At 38.1% G+C, this 20,662-nt stretch overlaps 1 protein-coding gene across 1 annotated transcript; it reads left to right on the top strand.

Moving 5' to 3' along the window:
* Window positions 1–2,007: 2,007 nt before the first annotated feature.
* On the top strand, window positions 2,008–20,654 carry odad1 (outer dynein arm docking complex subunit 1). Its single transcript, XM_039756211.1, has 15 exons — window positions 2,008–2,097; window positions 2,438–2,516; window positions 4,965–5,061; window positions 5,965–6,154; window positions 6,316–6,438; window positions 7,195–7,308; window positions 7,405–7,472; window positions 7,687–7,871; window positions 10,397–10,531; window positions 10,619–10,701; window positions 10,775–10,943; window positions 11,948–12,111; window positions 12,216–12,319; window positions 12,466–12,556; window positions 19,400–20,654. Exons 2-15 carry the CDS (start codon window positions 2,450–2,452, stop codon window positions 19,505–19,507), a joined length of 1,698 nt encoding a protein of 565 aa, XP_039612145.1. The 5' UTR covers window positions 2,008–2,097; window positions 2,438–2,449; the 3' UTR covers window positions 19,508–20,654.
* Window positions 20,655–20,662: the final 8 nt, after the last annotated feature.

Here is a 20,662-nt window from a genome sequence, read left to right as displayed (position 1 = left end):
TCTGACCCGATTAGAACGATTTTCCTACTGTGAGACACGTGATAAATATGGGCACAGATCTCTCATTAGGATCTAACCAATTTCTCCTAAATAGGTTTGTGCCTCCTGTTTAATCTAAAAAGCAGAAAAAAGCAGTAAGAAGTAACATAGACTATGCATGTGACTATAACATAGCACTTGCATGTTGTGTCAAACTTTTTTGAAATGTCACAGTGAGAAGATTGGCAGATTGTTCAGAAGGGATGTACAAAAGTAACACACCAAGTATTTCATATTGAATACTTTGTGTTTAATAAAGACCATTTTCATTCACCTATTCTAAGTTTGCAAACAGGCAATCTTACCATGTCTGTCTGAATGGCTACCACAGTTACAGATGTTTTAGCTGAGCCTGAGAGGAGCCTGAAAAAGTATTCGGTTTTATGCAATGTTTGAGTCTGTTATTTTACATACAATTTCAGGTTTGGGTTTATTTTGTAAGAAATGAAAATGAATTAGATTGTCTTATGTTTTCTTTTTTTATATTAGAAGTAATACTTACATCATTTTGTATGCTTATTAACTTGTGTGTAACAGAAACAGTTTCTCAATCATCCAAAGTGTACTTTATCTTGATGAAAGTCTAATGCATAAGACAGAATGCTAATAATATACATCAAAAACTGGTAGTAGGCAATAATATACATCAAAAACTGGTAGTAGGCAATGTTTTCTGGCTTCTTGCATGTTTGCACAGAAATGTACTCTTTTCGAGAAAAAAAAAAAAAACCTTTGATTTGATGTGTAATCATGTGAACTCCTGCTCTTCAGATGTAACGAGACTGCATGTACTGTATTTTGGTATTTTGTTTTTTTTTTGCGTTGTTAAAATGTGTTATATCAGGAAGATATCAGGACCTGGAGATTTTTTTTTTGGTTTAAATCCAAATATGATACACTTTACATGCCATACAATTGCAGAACAAAGCAAGCATTTGTGTGTTGGATGGTCAAGAAAACTTTTTACTTTTAAATATTTTGTTTCTTATAACGTTCTGGTTATTAAAGCTATAAGCACCTAAATTGGTAACAGTGAAATAGTTGTCCTCTGCCATTTCATGTTGTTTGAATTGGCATCTATTGTGTTCACTATTAATTGTCATTTACTGAATATAAAGTAGGAGGGCAAATTGCACAGAAAAAGCAATATAAAAAGGAATTGACAAGTTAAATCCATTGAAAGAAATTGCAAAGGTAAAATATTTCTCATACATGTAAATCTCACACTAATACGAATTTCTGAATCCAAAGTATGAGTAGGACAAAAGGGAGAAGGGACAAAAATTGATTAATGAGATACTGTAAATGTAACACGACTCATTGATTATGAATTGGAATAAATACCTACAGCCATAATGAACACCCAGGACTGGACTTGAGAATCGCTGCTCTAATATAACCAATCTTATAAACTGAGAATAAAAGCGACGTAAATGTAATGCAATGTTTGAGGTACAAGTGTCTAGTGTCATTTACTGTACAAGGTAAGTGGGTTAAATACGTGACCCTTATTAAATGTCTTACAATTTATAGCAAAATAAACATTCCTTATTACACTGATTTTAAATTCGAGGTATGTAACAACTCTAATATCAAGGAGTCTGTTTAAAGTAAATGTCTGGATAAAAACTAAAGGTGCCTCTTTAAAAAAAAACTCTAATAATAAGTAATTTTTCTATAGTTTAACTACTGCACGACTCCAAAGCCTGTTTTACACACGTTCTTGCTTGTAAATAAAAAGTATGAATGTAATAAACGGCATAATGATTTACGGTATCTACAGTATCCAGTGCTTCCGCAGCGCAGTGCCATGCGGCGCCAAATGTAAGGCAATAACAAACCGTTCTGCAGCGAATTACGAAAGTGGGGAACTCTGATTGGGTAAAAGGAGAAAATCCCGCCTCCTGGACTGTTTGCCGAAACTGGCTGGCTAAACTGCTCCCTCCCCCTAGAGACGGTTACTAACAACTACGCTGTAAGCGCACGGCAACCAGCGTTGAAGATCTGCGACTAAGCTTCACTGCGAAACAACCGGAGAGAAAGTATTCGACAGAATTGGTAACGCTAGAAATAATAATAATAATAATAATAATAATAATAATAATAATAATAATAATAATAATTTGAAGAGAATAGCGAGAATATTAGGAACAAGGAATGAAGCATGGTGTCCAAAAGACTAGACAACACGGCTAGGGCGCGGTGTAAAACACATTAGAATAAATGATAGGACTGTAGAGGGTTAAACTAAGGTGACTTGTAAGAGGCTATACCAGAAAAAAAGTACAGTGCAAATCAGAGAAAGAACTGGAAAGAAGAGTACTTAAAACGTGTATCTAGTCCGACAAAGTCCACAATCACTCTTGACAGTAACGCAAATCCCTTTTGTCACCCACAGACCAGCAGGACAATGCCTCGGGGACGGTCAGCAGTGAGTGTGAACTCAGACAGCAGCGAAATGGACGCGGATGGCATAGGTATGGTTTCGTCGCAGGTGTCTTTTTCTTAATATTGCTTCACCTCTAGTCATCCTAGTTTCTTATTATGCATTAATTCATCCTAGAAGGTGAGGTATTTTGCAGACTAAGCTGTTTTCAAGAGAAAGAGGAGTGCCTGTGATGAGAGCCTGTCTGGGCAGCTACCTATAGTGGTATTTTTAGTGAGTTTCATATATTTGTAAATCACAGTTTTGCCTCTAGGAGCGCATATTTTAAAACAGCAACAATTCCCAACAATTTGCTACAAACATTTCCAGTTAGATGTGCATTTCATCACTCTCCACTTCCATTATTAAGGATTTAAAGTGTTCTCCACTTCCCTTATTAAGGATTTAAAGTGTTTTAAACTCTTTCAGCCTTTGCTTGGTGTGTGTAGTGACTTTTCCTACTTTACTGAATTAATTTATACTACTTCTGTCTCACATGATTAGTCTCACCATTGAGAATTAATCAGGATTTATGTACTTATCATGCTTTATTGTGGCAATATATTTCCAAGGGCAAAGTTGCCATCAGAGTGGCACAAGCTGAGGAATGGCTCATTCAAAGACACAGGAAAGAAAAAGAGATCCACACTGCCAGCTACAACACATCTCAGTACACCACTTTGGACAGAAGTTGTATGTTGATGCTCTCATGGTTAATACTTTATAAGTTCAGCAATGGCAAATCTTAGTAAAACTCCTTCAGGTAAAACATTTGGTAGGGGGCAAATCCTTCTTGCGAAAGCTGGGAAGCTTCAGTCTTACACAGGAAGTAGCCAGCCTGGAAGCTGCCTTGAAACATTGGCTCTTTAAAAGTTGCTCAGACTCTCCTTTGGGACTACTAAGGTGCTGTAAAATGGTTGCCAAGGAGAACTAGTGATTCTTGGGGTTCATAGACCTCATTAGTATTGAATTTAAAGCAAAGTGACTATCCTCTAACAAACTAGTCTGACTGATAAATATTGGGTTTCAGAAGAGCTATAAATTTGTTTTACAATATGTTCTTCATTTATTGGTCTGTGATTTGGGTGTTAATTGTATTTGATTAACATGACCATACTGGGAATTGTTCCCGATAGAATAAATGTGTATGCACAGTAGCTCAATCCCATTATGATTACTCTATACAACTATTTTAGTCATAAAGCACTTTATTTGAACAGCACTTCACACCTTACTGATATACTTTTTTATACAGTGTGGTTTAGTAGTTTTGACTCGCTTAACCCTTGGCAAATCACATAAGTTACTTGTTGTAAAATGTTAAAACACCTGAATTATGGCTACGTGAAGTGTCTTGTAGTCATTTTCAGTATAGTAAAGGTTATTTATTTGTAAGTGGCTTGGTCAATGTCATGAACGTAACTATGATTTAGATGGAATTTACTATTTGTGCTGCTTCATCTCAACTCTCTATCCATTAAGCTACACTTTCCAGTTCTATTCTTCATGAATCTAGAGAGAGATGCGTCTATCTGAAGGGAGTATTTTCTTGGATGAATGTGGGGGATTTGTCATTCTTTTTATACTTATTAAAGAAATTATTCATAGATTTAGTGGTTTCATAGTCTCAGACTTCCAGTGAAGATTCTGAAGTGCCTATTTAGATGTTTTAAATTCTAAAAGTTTAATTTTCTGTAAAATCTTTAACAGCCAGTCTTCACATTGTATGTCAGCTTTCACATAGAAAACTAACTGAAATGCATCTTGCATGTTTAACAGGTAAAAAAATGGTTTGTTTTATCTCAACTGAGACATGTGGGATGTGAGACAAAGTCACATAATGATAAATCCATACTTGTTGCAAGAAACATCAGTGCTTGTTGTTTCTGGTTATATAAATAACTGCTGTTATTTATTTATTATATTACTATATTGTTATTTATATATAAATATATATATGAATAATATATATAATGCAAACCAAGGGTTTGTTTCCTGCCTTGTGCCCTGTGTTGGCTGGGATTGGCTCCTGCAGACCCCATGACCCTGTGGTTAGGATACAGCAGGTTGGCTAATGGATGGATAAGTTATATATATATAATATAATATAAATATATATATTTCTTCAAACTGCTATTCGAAACCCATGTGGAAGCCATTCTCATCTTTGGTCTTATGAGCACTGTGTCCTTGTGTTGATCACATATTTTATTAATTTTCTCTTATACTCTTTCTAGTTTGGATTCATAGGCTATCCAGGATCAGTTCCCCCTTTGTACCTGATACTACCCTGTGTGGGTAACCCCTATAATGGAAAAAGTGGATTCTAAAAATAAATGGATGATCCTTGATCACTTTATGTGCAATTTGTATCAAACTGACAATGTCACTTTCCACCACTTTGCACTTAAAAATGAAAGACAGCGGTTCTGGGTTCCCTGACTGTTCCTGTTTGTCTTTCCTGATCACTTTTCCCTGATAACATACTTTTTATTGTCAGAGGCTGAATTGTCAAAGCTTCAGCGGCAGCTCCGGATCATGGAAGGCGATCGGCAGGCCTATGGAATTGAGACCCAGGAAGTTGTCAGGAGGCAATTGTGAGTGTTGTCTATACAGGGTGGTCCAGATCTAATTATGCAGATCCAAATCATCTGAATGACTCTGATTTATGCGGGGACGATTCCAGTTTGGCGCGAAGACGATTCTTCATGTGGTCAGTTTGCACACTTCTCGATGGTCCGGGATTTTTCTGGTGATTTTCTGTGTAATAAACTTAATAAGTTATAGTGTAATGAAAATTGCATAATTAGATCTGGACCACCCTATATATTGTATGTTGCTTAGAAAAGTTTGTGTGTGTTTGTGCATGTGTGGAAACACACAAAAATCATTGTTGCATTGTTAATTATTTTTTAGTAAAGTTGGCCATCTTTAAAAAACCTACATAGCTGTTTGGGAAAAAAAGGAGTTATTTGTGTTTTTCTCATTTTTTCATATTCAGGTTTTGAGCAGATTTATAAATAACGCTGCGCTATAATGATGACAGCACATCTGGCAGCGATGGTGTGAGGGAATTTTTCTGTTTGTGTGAACTTGAGTGCTAGTAAATGAGTCTTCCTGTCAGTGCACAGAGAAATTCTGAGAAATTCTTCCTACAAATATAGTCCTTGGAATACTCCAAATTTAATGATGTGTCCTTTATGTAAAACCTCCTAGAATTGATAATACATTTTTAATACCTTAATGTGGCCAAAGAAGTCAGTAGTATCAAAGTTAGTTTCATAATTTGCTTTTTTTTTATAAATACTGTAAAGGCAAAGTGAATAGTAAATATTCCTCAAATGTGTGTAAAGTGAGGCAGGAATACAAGGGAATCTGTATGCTTTTTCAGAGTTGGTATTCATGTGATTTGGAGTTAAGAAGGATTATGATCTACTGTATCTGCTTGACTGTTTTATATCACTAGTTTTTTATTTGCCCCTTTGTGTGATTGAATATAGAAGTGAGATTGAAAAATTGACACAGGAACATGAAGAACTGCAGAAGGACCTGCGCCTTTCAGCAAGCAATATGAACCGCCAGCGCGACCAGGAAAACAAGCAGACACTACGCAGCATGCTTGAATACATGGATGACTTGGACAGGCAGCTGCAAGAAGAGAAGGCAACGTCCACTGACCTGGACCAGGAGGTATTGCTTGAAGTACTGAAGAGTAGGGTCAACACAGCTGGCTTCTGGGGTTAATGTTTTCCCTGGACCTTGTGCTGACTTCTGTCTCTGACCTACATCTCTATTATTCATCTTGCAAAGGCTGACCTTAGGACAATAAAGGTGGGCTTATTTTGTAACAGATCCGCATCTGGGAGAAAAAGGTGCGAGAGCAGAAGAAAGAGATGGGTGGCAGTCATGGAACAACTTATGCCAATGGTCAGCTGCAGAAGACCAGACAGACACTGGAGAACCGTCTTGACAAGGTGAGGCGTTGCTGGTAAAACTGACAGGGACTGATCACAAGAACTATAGAAAGGGAGATCATACAAGTACAGATGCACAGTCATGTCAAGAGAGAATTTACGAGAGCTGATAAGGAGCATCTTGGCAGGGGAGGCCTTGTAGAGTCTGATGATGAGTGTTGTGGGAGGAGATATATTACAGTGGCAGATGTGGAGCTTAATGGAAAGGGAGTGTGCACATGCCACATGAGAAACATCATGATGAGACCAAAATTAACAAGATCTGATGAACAACATTCACAGTTGGTTGGAGAGACAGAAACAAAGTTTCATGGAATGTGACAAACAGACAGACAGACAGACAGACAGACAGACAGACAGACAGACAGATAGATAGATAGATAGATAGATAGATAGATAGATAGATAGATAGATAGATAGATAGATAGATACCAAAGAGAAATTGCAAGGCATGATGTGAAATATTATGGATGATAAGAGTTTACAACACCAGATAACAAATGGCAGGAGATGAGAGAGATTACAAGGTCAGATAAGATTTATCAGTAGAGGAAAATACTTATGCAAAGCCAAGGAGATGAAAACATACTTCGAGTGGGGAGCATTATTGGAAGGGGAAACTTTCCAGGGTGTGCAAGGAGAGATGAGAAGAGAAGAAAAATTACAAGAGAAAAGACACAATTAGGTTATACTGACAATAGTAATCTGTACTTCTGTGATCACTCTGTCCACCACTTTGTATTTTTCTCCATTCAGGCTCTTGTTAGGATGAACAAGCATCTCACCAAGAATTGTGCTCTAAGGATGGAGTTAGATACTCTTCGTACAGAGCGAAGCCGCTTTGAGCAGCTCTTCAGAAAGCTGGAGAAGGTGAGCATGTAGAACACTTAAAGCAGGGTGGGAATTTACGGGTGAATTATGCCTTTGGCATATTGAGAAATTGTTATATGTTATATTCTTTTAAAGGAAAAGCAGGATATTCATAAGGAGATTGGTTGTGTGATTGACACGTCCACTTCTGCCTATGATGAAAGGTAAACAGTGAGGAAGAAAGTACATGTTCAAAGTCAATTTAGAGTTTGCATTGGTCACTTGTATTTTCATTAGTACTTTTTATCCCTGACCTAGTGACAAATACAGATGTGGTATGCATTTGTGGATGCTGGTTGCTTTTGGGTCAGTTGACTGATATGAAGTAATATTGCAGTAAATGTTTGTATTAGCTAATTGTTATTATGCTATTGGCAGAGTGGAAGCCCAGTCCAAAATTGTTCTTCTAAGAGAGAAAGCCTTGAAGGATCAATCCCAGCACAATGCTGAGATCAAGGAACTTGAGCGCATCATCGACCATGACCGGAGACTGAAGGATTTTATGCGAGTCAAACTTCAAGAGCGTGCAGATGAAGATGTGTTTGGGACTCAATGGCTAGGTGGTAAGCATTGGACCACAAATATCAGCTTGACCAGAGGGCAGTCCCAGTCGATTTCATCTTCACTGAGTGCAAGCTCATACACATATTTGCAGATATAATGCAATAACAGAAATATTTAAACTATGTATCATTTCTAAAAATGAATATATAAATTAAGTTAAACACATAGTAAAACAAAGCAATTTTCAATTTAATTTAACATAAAATTATGATAATAGAAGTATATTAACATTATAAACTGAGATATTGTCTGCTGGCAATGTAGGATAACAAACTCTCTGGGGTAGTCTATAGTCGGCTATAAAAGACAAAATTACAGTCAGGCAAAATCATACTTCTGGTGATCATGGCCAGATAAATGCCCACCCCCTTTTGGATATTCTATAAGATAACTATATGCTGGGTGGACTAATAAGAACATGAAATCCTTTTATCCTTGGACTACAAGGGTCCCATAACATCTCTATTACTTCTCATAAGTAGAGGTAGCAGCTTGTTAACATAGTAGTGGAACCAATTGCCACAATACAACGCTTAGGAGAAAAACAGAATAGAGGAAGGTTAGTAACAGTTTTTAATTATTGTCACACTATTTTTGTGGAAATGAATAGCAAACAGAATTGCAATATAAGCAGCTAATTAGTATATGGTAGGCTAAAGCAATGAGTGTTTAGCCTGGATTTAACTGCTGAGACTGATGAGGCTTCCCTTATATAAGCAGGTAGGTCATTCTCAAGTTGTAGGACACTCTAGCTAAAAACTCAAACTCTTCCCATTGTTTTATTATTCCTTGATACCTTAAGTTGACTAATATTTTATAATTGTAACATGCCCTCCAGTATATATGTATATATACAGTATATACATATATATATTATATATATATATACATATATATATAATTATTGGCACCCCTGGTTAAGATATGTTCTTAGGATTCTAATAAATTCTTTTTTTTCCCAAAAAATATAGGCTCACAACACAAAAAAGAGAAAAATCCAACCTTTAATTGAAGTACATTTATTCATTGGGAAATAAATCCCACATTAAGAAATACGTTTTTTACATGAAATCATGTGTGCCACAATTATTGGCACCCCTACTCTTAATATTTCGTACAACACCCTTTTGCCAACAAGACAGGACTTAATCTTTTCCTATAACATTTCACAAGGTTGGAGAATTCAGAGACATGGATTTTTGACCATTCCTCCTTGCACAATCTTTCTAGTTTGTCCAGAGTCCTGGGTCCTCTCCTCTTCAGCTCACCCACAGGTTTTCAATGGGGTTGAGGTCTGGGGACTGAGATGGCCATGGAAGGAGCTTGATTTTGTGTCTGCTGAGCCATTTTTGTGTAGATTTTGCAATGTGTTTAGGGTCATTATCCTGCTGGAAGACCCAATGACGACCCATCTTCAGCTTTCTGGCAGAGGCTTTAAAATATCCTGGTATTTCAAGGAGATCATGATGCCATGTACCCTAACAAGGTTCCCAGGGCCTTTGGAAGAGAAACACAGCCCCACAGATCCTCCATCATTTTCAGTGGGCATGAGGTGCTTTTCTGCATACTCATTCTTGGATTCACGTCAGACCCACTTAGAAGTTTGTTGCCAAAAAGCTCAATTTTAGTCTCATCTGACCAAAGCACACGGTCCCAGTTGAAGCCCCTTAGCAAACCGCTTAGCAAACTCCAGATGTTTACATTTGTGATTGTAGCTGAGAAAATACTTTTTCCTTGCATGTCTCCCAAACAGCTTGTTGGCCTGGAGATAGCGTCTTATGGTTTTCCTGGAGACTTTGTGACCCCAAGATACCATTCTTTGGAACAGTTCTCTAACAGTGAGCTTTAGAGAATTTTTTACTTCTCTTACCATCCTCCTCACTGTGCATGGTGGCAAGATAAACCTGGGTCCTTGTCCAGCCTTGTTTGTCACTCTTCCTGTAGTTTTACACTTCTTTATTCCTCCTCTGACTATAGATACAGGTGGGTTTAGGCGAGTAACTATTTTCTTGTAGCCATTACCTGACTTTTGACGGTCAACACACATCTCCCTTACTTGAATGGCATGTTCTCTTGTCTTTCCCATGTTGAAGAGTGGCTAAGAGCAATAGGACTCTGTCACGTCATAGTTATACCCCAGGGACAAAGAAAGTCATTAATTATTATTTAAATGTTCCAATTTACTCTGATCAACTTTAAAAAAGAAACTAGAAATTACAAAAATGATTCAATTACATTTATTTTATAGGAATTGTTAGGGGTGCCAATAATTGTGGCACACATGATTTCATGTAAAAAATGTATTTCTTAATGTGGGATATTTTCCCCCAATGAATAAATGCACTTTAATTAAAGGTTGGATTTTTCTCTTTTTTGTGTTGTGAGCATTATATATTATATATATATATATATATATATATATATATATATATATATATATATATATATATATATATATATATATATATATATATATATATATATATGTCAGTTGCCAATTCCTAAAGTATTTGATTCATTTTAGGAATGGAGATGGCTGATGGACGGAGGCAGGATCAACGGGAGGACACAGTGGAAACCTATGAAGATGCCTTTCAGAGAATTCATACTATCACTGGAGAGAAAGATCTAGACATTCTTGTCCGGAAGTTCATAGAAGGTAAGGGCAGCGATAATATCATTTAAAACAGAGCACCTCAGTCTTACTTCTCCTCTGGTGACTTTCTGCTTATTGTCTATGTCTCAGTGGAAGACAGAAATTTTGCACTCTTCAACTATGTTAATGAACAGAACAGTGAGATAGAGAGGCTTCAGGAGCAGATAGAGGAGGTACTATTCTCTATTATTCTTCATGGTATGAACTAGGTTCAGTGCTTTTACTGATGATTTAGTTTGTTATCAGATTCAGAAGGAGATGGCCTTATTCCGAAATCAGGGAAGTCGTCAAGAAGAACACCACCAAGTCTCACTGAGGGAAATTGAGCTGAAGATTGCACAGGCTGCACAACAGGCAGAGAGATATGAGCAGCGGGAAAAGGAGATAGAGAAGATTCAGGAACAACTGAGAAAAGGTATGAGATCAAGGAGCAATGTGGAGCCATGGAGTGTACAACAATAAAGGAGAAAGGAAAAATCTAACAGTGAGGGGGACTAAATATGCATCAGCTGGGCGAGCTTTAAGGGAGGACTTACACATTTGTGAAGTGAACTGTGGAAAGTCAGCAGGGCAGACTTGATGAGTGAAATATACATCAGTGGGGTTTGTAAGGGATTGGGACATACACTAGTGGTGTGAATGGAATAATATGCTATATCCCAGTGCAATAGTCAGAAGTATAGAATATAATAAACACCAGTGTTGTAGACTGAATAAACACATCATGTGATATAGGATTGTAAACCAGGATGTTGAACTATAAATAAATACCAGTGGGATGGACTATCATGGGAAACTGTGCACCAGTGAGATAACCATGGGAAAATGGTCTGTTCACCAGTAAGTTAAAATGGTATAGTGGAATTTATACTGGCAGGAGACTATGGAGTAAACTATAAACCAATGAAGTAACGAGAGAAGCATACCATACATCCCTATAATGGAAATGTGTAATAGAGTGGATCTTAGTGGGGTAGAATTTAGGAGTGGACTGTTCATCAGTAGGGTGAAACTTAGGAGGAGACTCCTCACCATTGCTGTGGGCTGCTGGACTGATTTGTTGGGTAAACAGTAACAGGGAGCTATACTTCAGTGTGCTATAAATGATGAATGAGTTTTTCATCAATCAAGGAATGAGTTATACACCAATAGATTGAACTGGAGAAACAGATGGTAGACTCATGATGTGCATGGAGATGTAGGCTAAACATCAGAGCAGTAGACAGGTGCAGTAAAATATAAATATACTGTATACCAGTGCACTGGACTAGAGAAAACCAATGGGATAAGTGGGGGAAATAGATTTACAATAGAGGGACAGATTGAAGTAGCGGACTAGAAATTCAAATTAGACTAAAGGGAAAAATCCAGAAGAATTGTAGGGGCTCTGTTCTTGACTACAGATATTTCCTGTTTCAGGGATTGGATCTTTGTTTGATAAGACAGGGTGTGATCGCTCTGTGATTGAAGACATGCTAGGTAACTCGTCTGGAATCAGAAATAGCAACATGATGACCTACCTGGGCTTACTGGAGCAAAGAGCCAATGAACTTCTCTCTGCACATTCTTACCTATATTCTAAGGTACCTCCTAATGAATGCCTTTTTGGGTGGCCATTGTATTCCATGCTGTCTTTAAATACATGTAGATCTTGAGCCACCATTTGTGCTCCTCTGGCTTTCTGCAGGACTATGACACAAAATACAGCCCACGTGAAGCAGCCCAGTTCCTGTTGGGTCAGAGCCCTGAGCATCTTGTTGACAGCCTTTTTATCCAACCACCCTCCACTGGGTATGTGACTTCCGTCTGATAAGTGTGGCTATCTGTAATCTGATGGTTTGTGTGTGTGTGTATGTGTGTGTGTGTGTTTGGGTAGGGGGACATTTAGGGGAATTGATTGCTTGTCTGGTTCTCTAACATCTTTCATTCTCATACAGTGAGGATTATGACACAGAAGACTCACCTCCCACCGATGAAGAAGAGAGACCACTGACACAAGCTGAACTGCGGGACCGTATTCTTAAGGGGGTGGGTATTCTGAATAATTTTGACAACTATGTATATTTCAGGGTGTTTTGTTTCATGCCGTAGGACATGGCAACAAAAAAGGAAAACACCTAAACACTTTAAAAGTACATTTTAGAATATTCATCCAAATTGACCTCTTATTTACCTCATCCAGTTTATCACAACCATATTTTGACACATTGCTGCTTTCCATCTGTCTAAAGAAAACAAAAGGTGATAGGGAATTTTTTGTAATAGCACTGATTTTGCTTGCATACTGTAAACATATAAAGCAGATTTTAGAGATTAATTAATCCTAATAATGGTTAACTGTCATTAGAAATGTGCAGTGATAGACAGATGTCTGCAGGATTGGTTTCTACCTTGCACCTGATGTTGCCATGGCAGGTTCTGGGTCCCTGCAGTCATCATTTAGATTAAGTGGTTCAGTAAATTAATGGATGGATGGAATTAATTATGCAAGAATTCTAGTGGATACTTATTTTTATATATCTGACCAATTCAAGCCAATGGTACATGCTATTTCCATTCAGCTCTAAAAAGAACATCATTTTTTCAGAAGAGCATATTTAGAGGTTTGCTAGGCAAAAAATGAAATTTGAAAAATCTAGAAAAATAAAATTAAACTGTCTTGGAGGTAAATTGTTAAGGGGGACTGGAATAACTGAGTTCTCTCGCTCATGTGCTATTTTGTTACCACACAATGCAAAGTTATACAAATGTTTTCCATGCAAAGAAATTAAAAGGTGATAAGAAAGGCCAGAAAGAAATCCTATAAGGTCAAATGCATCTGGCATATTTGGGTGCAATACAGGACAGGCAGCCGTACCATATAAGTTCAATGTATTTTTGTAAAGTGCATTTTATGGTAAATTGGCTGTGAGTTCCACACAGATTGTCAAACACAAAAGAAAACATTGAAAGCACAGAAATAATATGAAGGGCAATCAAAAGGTTTTGAGCCTGAACTGTTAATTGAAACATCAGTAAAAATAAAAAGAAATTTATTTTGCAGCATAATTCCCATGAACACAATTACACTTGTTACAAGGCTGACAAAGCTCTCCACTCAATAAAACATTTTGTCTTGCTTGTACAACCACACTTAAGTAGCTGACATGATATTCTCATTATAGTATAGCATGTAGCCTTACAGAGGTGGAAACAGGTGGCAGTCACATAGGGTCATGTCTGGAGAACAGGAAGGGTGTGGCATCTCTTCAAATCTACAATTTTGCAACCTGTGCACTGCGACCAGGGGCATTGCTGTGAAGCACAGAGGGCATTACTGACATCTCACCTTCCTGAATTTCCTATATTTGCTGCTACAAACACTAAATCAAATCAGTATTGTACTGACTGGTTATGTGAAACTTTTGAGGCATGTAAACACATCACTGGCCAAAAATTAAACAAAAAAAAAATGACAGTCCATTTTTTTAGCATTATAAAAGAACAGCCACTATGAATGACGAAACCATTGCTTGCACCAGTTTGCTTCTATTACTTTAGGCCTAATTCCTTTTGCTTTCATAATGGAAGACTGTCATGTTTTTAAATACTAGATTTCAAAACTGAATCCAGCTAATATGTCTAGCACGGTTTCCTTACATCCCCAGATTCCTTGGTTTGAGTCCCAGCCAGATTTAATTTGTAAAACATGAATTAAAATGTGAAAATATACGTTTTCTAAACAAAATTAGGGGCGGCACGGTGGCGCAGTGGTAGCGCTGCTGCCTCGCAGTTAGGAGACCCGGGTTCGCTTCCCGGGTCCTCCCTGCGTGGAGTTTGCATGTTCTCCCGTGTCTGCGTGGGTTTCCTCCGGGCGCTCCGGTTTCCTCCCACAATCCAAAGACATGCAGGTTAGGTGGATTGGCAATTCTAAATTGGCCTTGGTGTGTGGGTGTGTTTGTGTGTGTCCTGCGGTCGGTTGGTACCCTGCCCAGGATTGGTTCCTGCCTTGTGCCCTGTGTTGGCTGGGATTGGCTCCAGCAGACCCTCGTGACCCTGTATTTGGATTCAGCGGGTTAGAAAATGGATGGATGGATAAACAAAATTAGATTTATAAAACCTAAGCACATTTCTACGCAATTCGCCCTTTATAATCACAGGCATCTTGTAAAGTCTATATCGGTTTATAAGCTAGTCATCATCATGGGCAAAAAAATCTGACCGGTACCCAAAAAAGTTTGTTTTCTTCATATATGACCATTTGCATAGTCTTTAAGTAATGCCAAACAAGGCATTCTGTGTTAAACCATTAGGCTATAAATATGCTGTAGGGCATAAGATTTAAACATTTCTGCATGCAGGGAGTGAATCACATCTGTGTTTTGACCGTGTTTTGGTTTTTAACCCTAGGAAGTGACAATAGGTATCTAAATTAAACAGACAAAAAAAAACAAAAAAGTTCTTCAGTGCAAATATGCAGCATTGGCCCACTTAAAAGAAAATTAAGATAGAGTCTATATATCATATTCACTTTTTAGATTTAATAAGTTTGTCACATCAAACGTACATTACAATAATGGTTCAATGATGCAAATTATTATATGTGTGAGTTGTTCTTTAGCCGGTTTAGCCTCATTACCCTACTTGATCAAGGGTGTCGTCATTTCCCAGTCTCTCCAAAATGTTGCTTACGTGTGGTTCAGAGTTTCAATAAAAAAAATATATGGAAATTCTCCTATCAAGTGTTCTTTTATAAATCCCGACTTTTATGTGGAAAGCTGCGTGCGCACATTTCAAGCATCTTTTTGGTGCACAAGTTTTTCAACTCTGACCTCTGGTCACTGTTTGTGTGAAGTTTGCATGTTCTCCCTATGTCTGTGTGATGTTTTCTTCAAGTATTCAGAAATTTCTACTATATCCCCAAAAAGGTGTGTTAATTGGTGACAACAAATTAGCAAGTTTGAGGTTTACGATTAGATTAACGAATAGTCACTTGACATCTGCAACCCTGAACTGGATTAATGAGGTAGAGAATGGATGGTTAATAATAACAACAATAAAATGAATATTGTCCTGTGATCATCAGGGATGGTTACTGTCTCTTCAGTGATCCTGCAGTGTCTAAACTTTGAAGCATTATCAAATTGCATTTGTGGTGAATTGTCGCTACTACAGTCTATATGTCAAAAATCCAACAATTTGTTTGTGTTCTTGTATATTCATTAGTTTCATATATGCTGTATGATTTGAGGTAAAGTTTCAGCAGTTGCCACAGTTTCATCCAAAGTTAAAAAAAAACCTTACTATAATCTGCATTTAAGCCATTTATATTTTTCCATTTTGCTACATTAATTAGGTGAAAAGGGTACAAATGTGGTAACTAAATAGTAATCAGTTTCATTGCAAATGACTAGATTAGGTCTGAGAAGGCCTAAAATCAAGATTAAGATAAACATGGAAATGGGTGAAATTAATTTAGCAGCCTCCCTACAAGTAACAGAATTCAAAATGTTTATAGTTCTAGGAACAAGAGTTCTTAAATCTGTTGCTCTTTACTCTTGGGAAGCTAAATCTGCAGTCTGATAGCAATAGTTAAGATTTGCGATTAAACAGGATGGCTACTGTCTGACAGAACTGAGTTAGCCTTCTTTTCAACTGTTTTGTGATATAACTCAGTGCCAGAGGGTTGAGGCTCAAGCTTAAACCATTAGCATTGAATGCAATGGAGGAATCAAATATGAGGCCCCATGCCGTCACTGGGCACACTCACATGCTAGCCCACACTTGCTTAATCCAGGAGAATTTAGCATCTCCAGTTAACCAAACATGCACATTTTTGGGATGTTTTAAAAACTGAAGACCCTGGACAGGACTTATGTAGACATTAGGAAAACAGATGTACAGTTAGTGACCCAGCCACGCTTTCAAATTTAGGCTTTTACAGCAGATTTGCATTGTTACTCTATTAGGTAAGTGACACACTGGCACAGTGGTAGAGCTGCTGCCTGGCAATGAGGAGACTGGGATTTGTGCCCTACATGAAGTTTGTATGCAGGTTAATGAATTTGCCCTAGTGAGTGTGCGTGTGTGTGTGTGTGTTTGTCCTCCGATGGACTGGTGACCTGTTCAGGTGTTGTTCTTGCCTTGTGCCTGCTGACTGCTTTTATTAGATTAATTTAACTAGTACGCAAGATATTCATATACATTATATATATTTTTACATGCTTTTACCTAGCCTGGATTACAAAAAAATGGGCTTATGTTGAATGTGAAAGGAGCAAGTTAGACTGAGGTAACAATCCATCAGCGGGATATCACTTTAATGTATTTTACATTATTAAAATATTCAGCCATCCATTTTGTAAAACAATAGTTCAAATAGTCAGAAGCAGTCTAAAACTATCCCATATATTCAACATAAGCCCATTTTTTTGTAATCCAGGCCAGGTAGAAGCATGTAAAAATATATATAATATATATGAATATCTTGCATACTCAAGGCAGAAGCAGACCACCTTCCTGGGCACAAAACTTTTGTAAGCCATACTCATACACACACTTATTCGACTGGGTGGGATCAGAGTCATCAATGACCTAATCTGCATATCTTTGAGATGTGGGAAAAAAATGGAGATGTTATAAAAAACTAGGTTTGAATCTGAGCCCTGTCACCCACTATCTGTGTGGAAGTTCATTACAGTACTGTTTTAATAACAATATTCAGTAGTACACATCTGCTGTGTATATGAAAACACAATTATTTTTGGATATCTATATTTTAGTACCAATTCTATCAAGAAACAAAATTGGCAAAGTTCATACTCATAAATAATACATTTTAAAATGATTGAAGTTCTGAGGAAAGCATGGTACCACCGTGAATATTGCTGCTATCTCATAGAATTGTATGAGAATGTAATGGGCTCAGATTTTGCACCTGGATGTTGTCTGGGTATGGTTTGCTTGTTCTTCCACGTGCATGTTAGGGTAACTGGTAATTCTAAATTAGCCGTTTTACGAGTGTGAGCATTGTATGTCATTAGGCCCTGTGATGGGTTTTCGGCCTTGGGCGTTCTATCAATAGGATGGGTTCTAGCCCCCTGCAACCATGAAATGAATGAAACAAGTTTGAATACTGCATATTATCTTATGTTAAAGGTGGATGATGAAAGGTAAGTTTTACAATAAAATTATAATTGATTTATTTCAGATTAACTGTCTTGGACCCATCATGTTTGATAAATTTTAAACAATGAATAGGCACTCATTTGTCAGTTCTATTGGTGTGTCTTATTCTGCTTGTCAGTATCAGGAAATGCCACTAACCAGAAGGATGCCAACAGTCTGGTTTCAGTTGTTTTTTTGTTACAAGCAAAAGCTCCAAAATGGACGTTATTATACATTAATTATATCATATGTAGAGATAGATACTTTGAAGATATCATTGCTGTAGTTATTCTTATACATATGGCTTTTTCTTCTTTTTATTTGGTTATGCTCTTGAAGGTTTCTGTACTTCTCTGAGCTGTTGTATGTTGTACAGAATGCCAGTTTCTGTCCAGATTCTTTGATATTTGACTATACACTGTGCTTCATTACAGAACCAAGTTTCCAAGTTAACTCTGCTTGGTTCTTGGCAGCTAACTGAAAAGCACCATTAATGATTGCCATGGTGGTTACAGCCCAAGGAGTGTGAGAAATATTTTCCAACAGGGTCCAGTACTTCTTGAGGGATTCTGATGCTTTCATACATCAACTGACATAAATAATCCTTTCAGTGTGTCCTGGATTTCTTCTCAGGAAGTTCTCAGGAGACAACTCTCACTAGAAGGCCAAAACACCAAAAATGACTCTTCTTAATCTGGAGTGTCAGTGACACTAGTCAGAATTTTCATACTACTTATTTTACAATCAGGCTGTCTTTTCCTGCAAACGTATCATTTTAGTCACTTCTTAAGAGTATATGACCATGGCTCAGGATCTGTATACAAAATGATTCTTCACTGTCATTGTACTGTGAGTGCTGTGCAGAGTGGAGGCAGAAACTCTGCATTTTTCACAGTTGATTCTGGGGTTCGTCAGGGGTGTGGTTCTTGCTCCTACTCTGTTCAACACTTGTATGGACTGGGTGTTGGGCAAAGTCGTGGGGTCCAGCGGCTGTGGGGCATCTGTTGGTGAAGAAAGATTCATGGATCTTGACTTTGCTGATGATGCTGTGATCTTCGCGGAGTCAATGGATACTCTGATCGGGGCTCTCGAGAGACTGAGCGAGGAGACTGAGTGCCTGGGCTTGTGAGTGTCCTGGATAAAAAACAAGATCCAGGCCTTTAATGACCTCTTGGGCATAACCATCAGCAGTGTGTCTGTTTGTGGAGAGAGTGTCGACCTTGTTGAGAGGTTTATTTACCTTGGCAGTAACATCCATGTCTCTGGTGACTCTTCCTATGAAGTCAGTTGATAGATTGGGAGAGCATGGGGGGTCATGAGGTCACAAAAGGATGAAGGTCCAAGTCTTTAGAGTCCTGATGCTTCCTGTCTTGCTATATGGTTGCGAGACATGGAGGCTATCCAGTGACCCGAGGCAAAGACTGGACTCCTTTGGTACTGTGTCTCTGCGGAAAATCCTTGGGTACTTTTGGTTTGACTTTGTGTTGAATGAGCAGTTGCTCATGGAGTCCCGAATAAAGCACATTACCTGCATTGTGAGGGAGCATCAGTTACGACACAATGACCATGTGGCGTGTTTCCCCGAGGGTGATGGGATTGGACCGTGTGTCTGCCTGTGGGGTTGCAAAACGAGATCCCAATTTGCTTCATCGTGTAGTGGGTGCAGCAAAGCACTGTACCAGTGCATACTCCCCAACTTGACGACTTTGTTTTTTTGTGCTTTAGGTCCTGAAGAAAGAGGAGAGAGCAATGGCCCTTCATGGTACAAGGGAAGTCAGAATGTCCAAGACTGACATAACTGCCTCACTCAAGAGACGCTCCCAGGAGGCTTAGTCACCAGTGTGTATCCACACCACCAAAGAAAAAGATCTTCAGCTCATGAATGTTCCAAAGGTTTCCTACTTAGCGACTCTTAACTTGCTTTCTCCCTGCCAACATTTTATAGAAGCACACATTGACACCATTGTCCAGTCTCTGTTAGTCCTTTTGTCTGTTAGAGAATCTTTTGGATGCTTTTTCCCCCACAATGGTTGGGGATTTGAGGGGGCAATGAGTTCTTAGTCAATTACTAGATTGATTTTGCTATCTACTGAGCCCATGTGACTTCACTGTTCTTGTTTCTTGGTTACCTCTAGAGATTGTTCATAGCAATAATATTTGTGAGATCTATGTTATTCATTTTGAACTCTTACCTGTTCCTGATTCATGCTCCTTAATATATATTTGTTACATATGGAAGACAATAACATATGGCTTCCAGATATTTCTGTTACCTGTGGGAGGCATTTGACCTCCTGAATGTTCCCTGTTACAGATGAGGGTAACCAGATTTCTTATTGTTCTTACAAGCTACAGTAGGAGGTACCCAATGTCTAAATATCCCTAATACATATGGGGTACCCGATTTCTCAGTTGTTTCTATGACTTCATATTTCTAACTTCTAAAGTAGTCTTGTTACCTTGAAGAACACCTGATGTCTAAGATTCCTGCTACTTATTGGAGGTGTCTGACTTCTCAGACTTTCCTGTTACCCACTGGAGATGTGTGATCAATTGATATTTCTACCACTTGCTGGAATTTGATAGTCTCTCAGCAATTCTTGCCAGCTACAAACAGACAGTGGGGTACATCTAGATATTCTTGTTACTTATGGAAGGCATGTGATCTCCAGGATGTTGCTGTTACCGATGGGATGTACCTGACCTTAATGTTCCTGCTACCTAGAGGATTTTGCTGACCTCTTATTTTTTACCTTTCCAGATATTGGAGATTTCTTTATACTGTTGCACATAGACATTGCTTTTTCTTGCTTTTAATGGTAGGTTTTTGCTGTTACACATAGGTTGCCATTCCCTGCAATGGGAAACTGGCTGTTCAATATCTGTTCTACTCATAGCAGTGGTCTCAAGTGAATGTTAAGGTGCTGCTGCTCAAGAAGGACTTTGGTTTGGCTCCTGGATGCACCTCAGGAACATATACAATATGTA

This window comes from Polypterus senegalus, chromosome 6, assembly GCF_016835505.1.
Source record: "Polypterus senegalus isolate Bchr_013 chromosome 6, ASM1683550v1, whole genome shotgun sequence".
NCBI classification, from domain to species: domain Eukaryota; kingdom Metazoa; phylum Chordata; class Cladistia; order Polypteriformes; family Polypteridae; genus Polypterus; species Polypterus senegalus.
Note: the sequence above shows the minus strand (reverse complement) of the source record. Positions and strands in the feature narration are given on the sequence as shown.

Excerpts from the sequence above, each read along its gene's own strand:
- odad1 (XM_039756211.1), top strand. The coding sequence starts at position 2,450 with ATGCCTCGGGGACGGTCAGCAGTGAGTGTGAACTCAGACAGCAGCGAA. Across the intron at positions 7,473-7,686 it reads ACTTCTGCCTATGATGAAAG|AGTGGAAGCCCAGTCCAAAA; the intron begins GTAAACAGTGAG and ends TGCTATTGGCAG. Across the intron at positions 12,320-12,465 it reads ATCCAACCACCCTCCACTGG|TGAGGATTATGACACAGAAG; the intron begins GTATGTGACTTC and ends ATTCTCATACAG.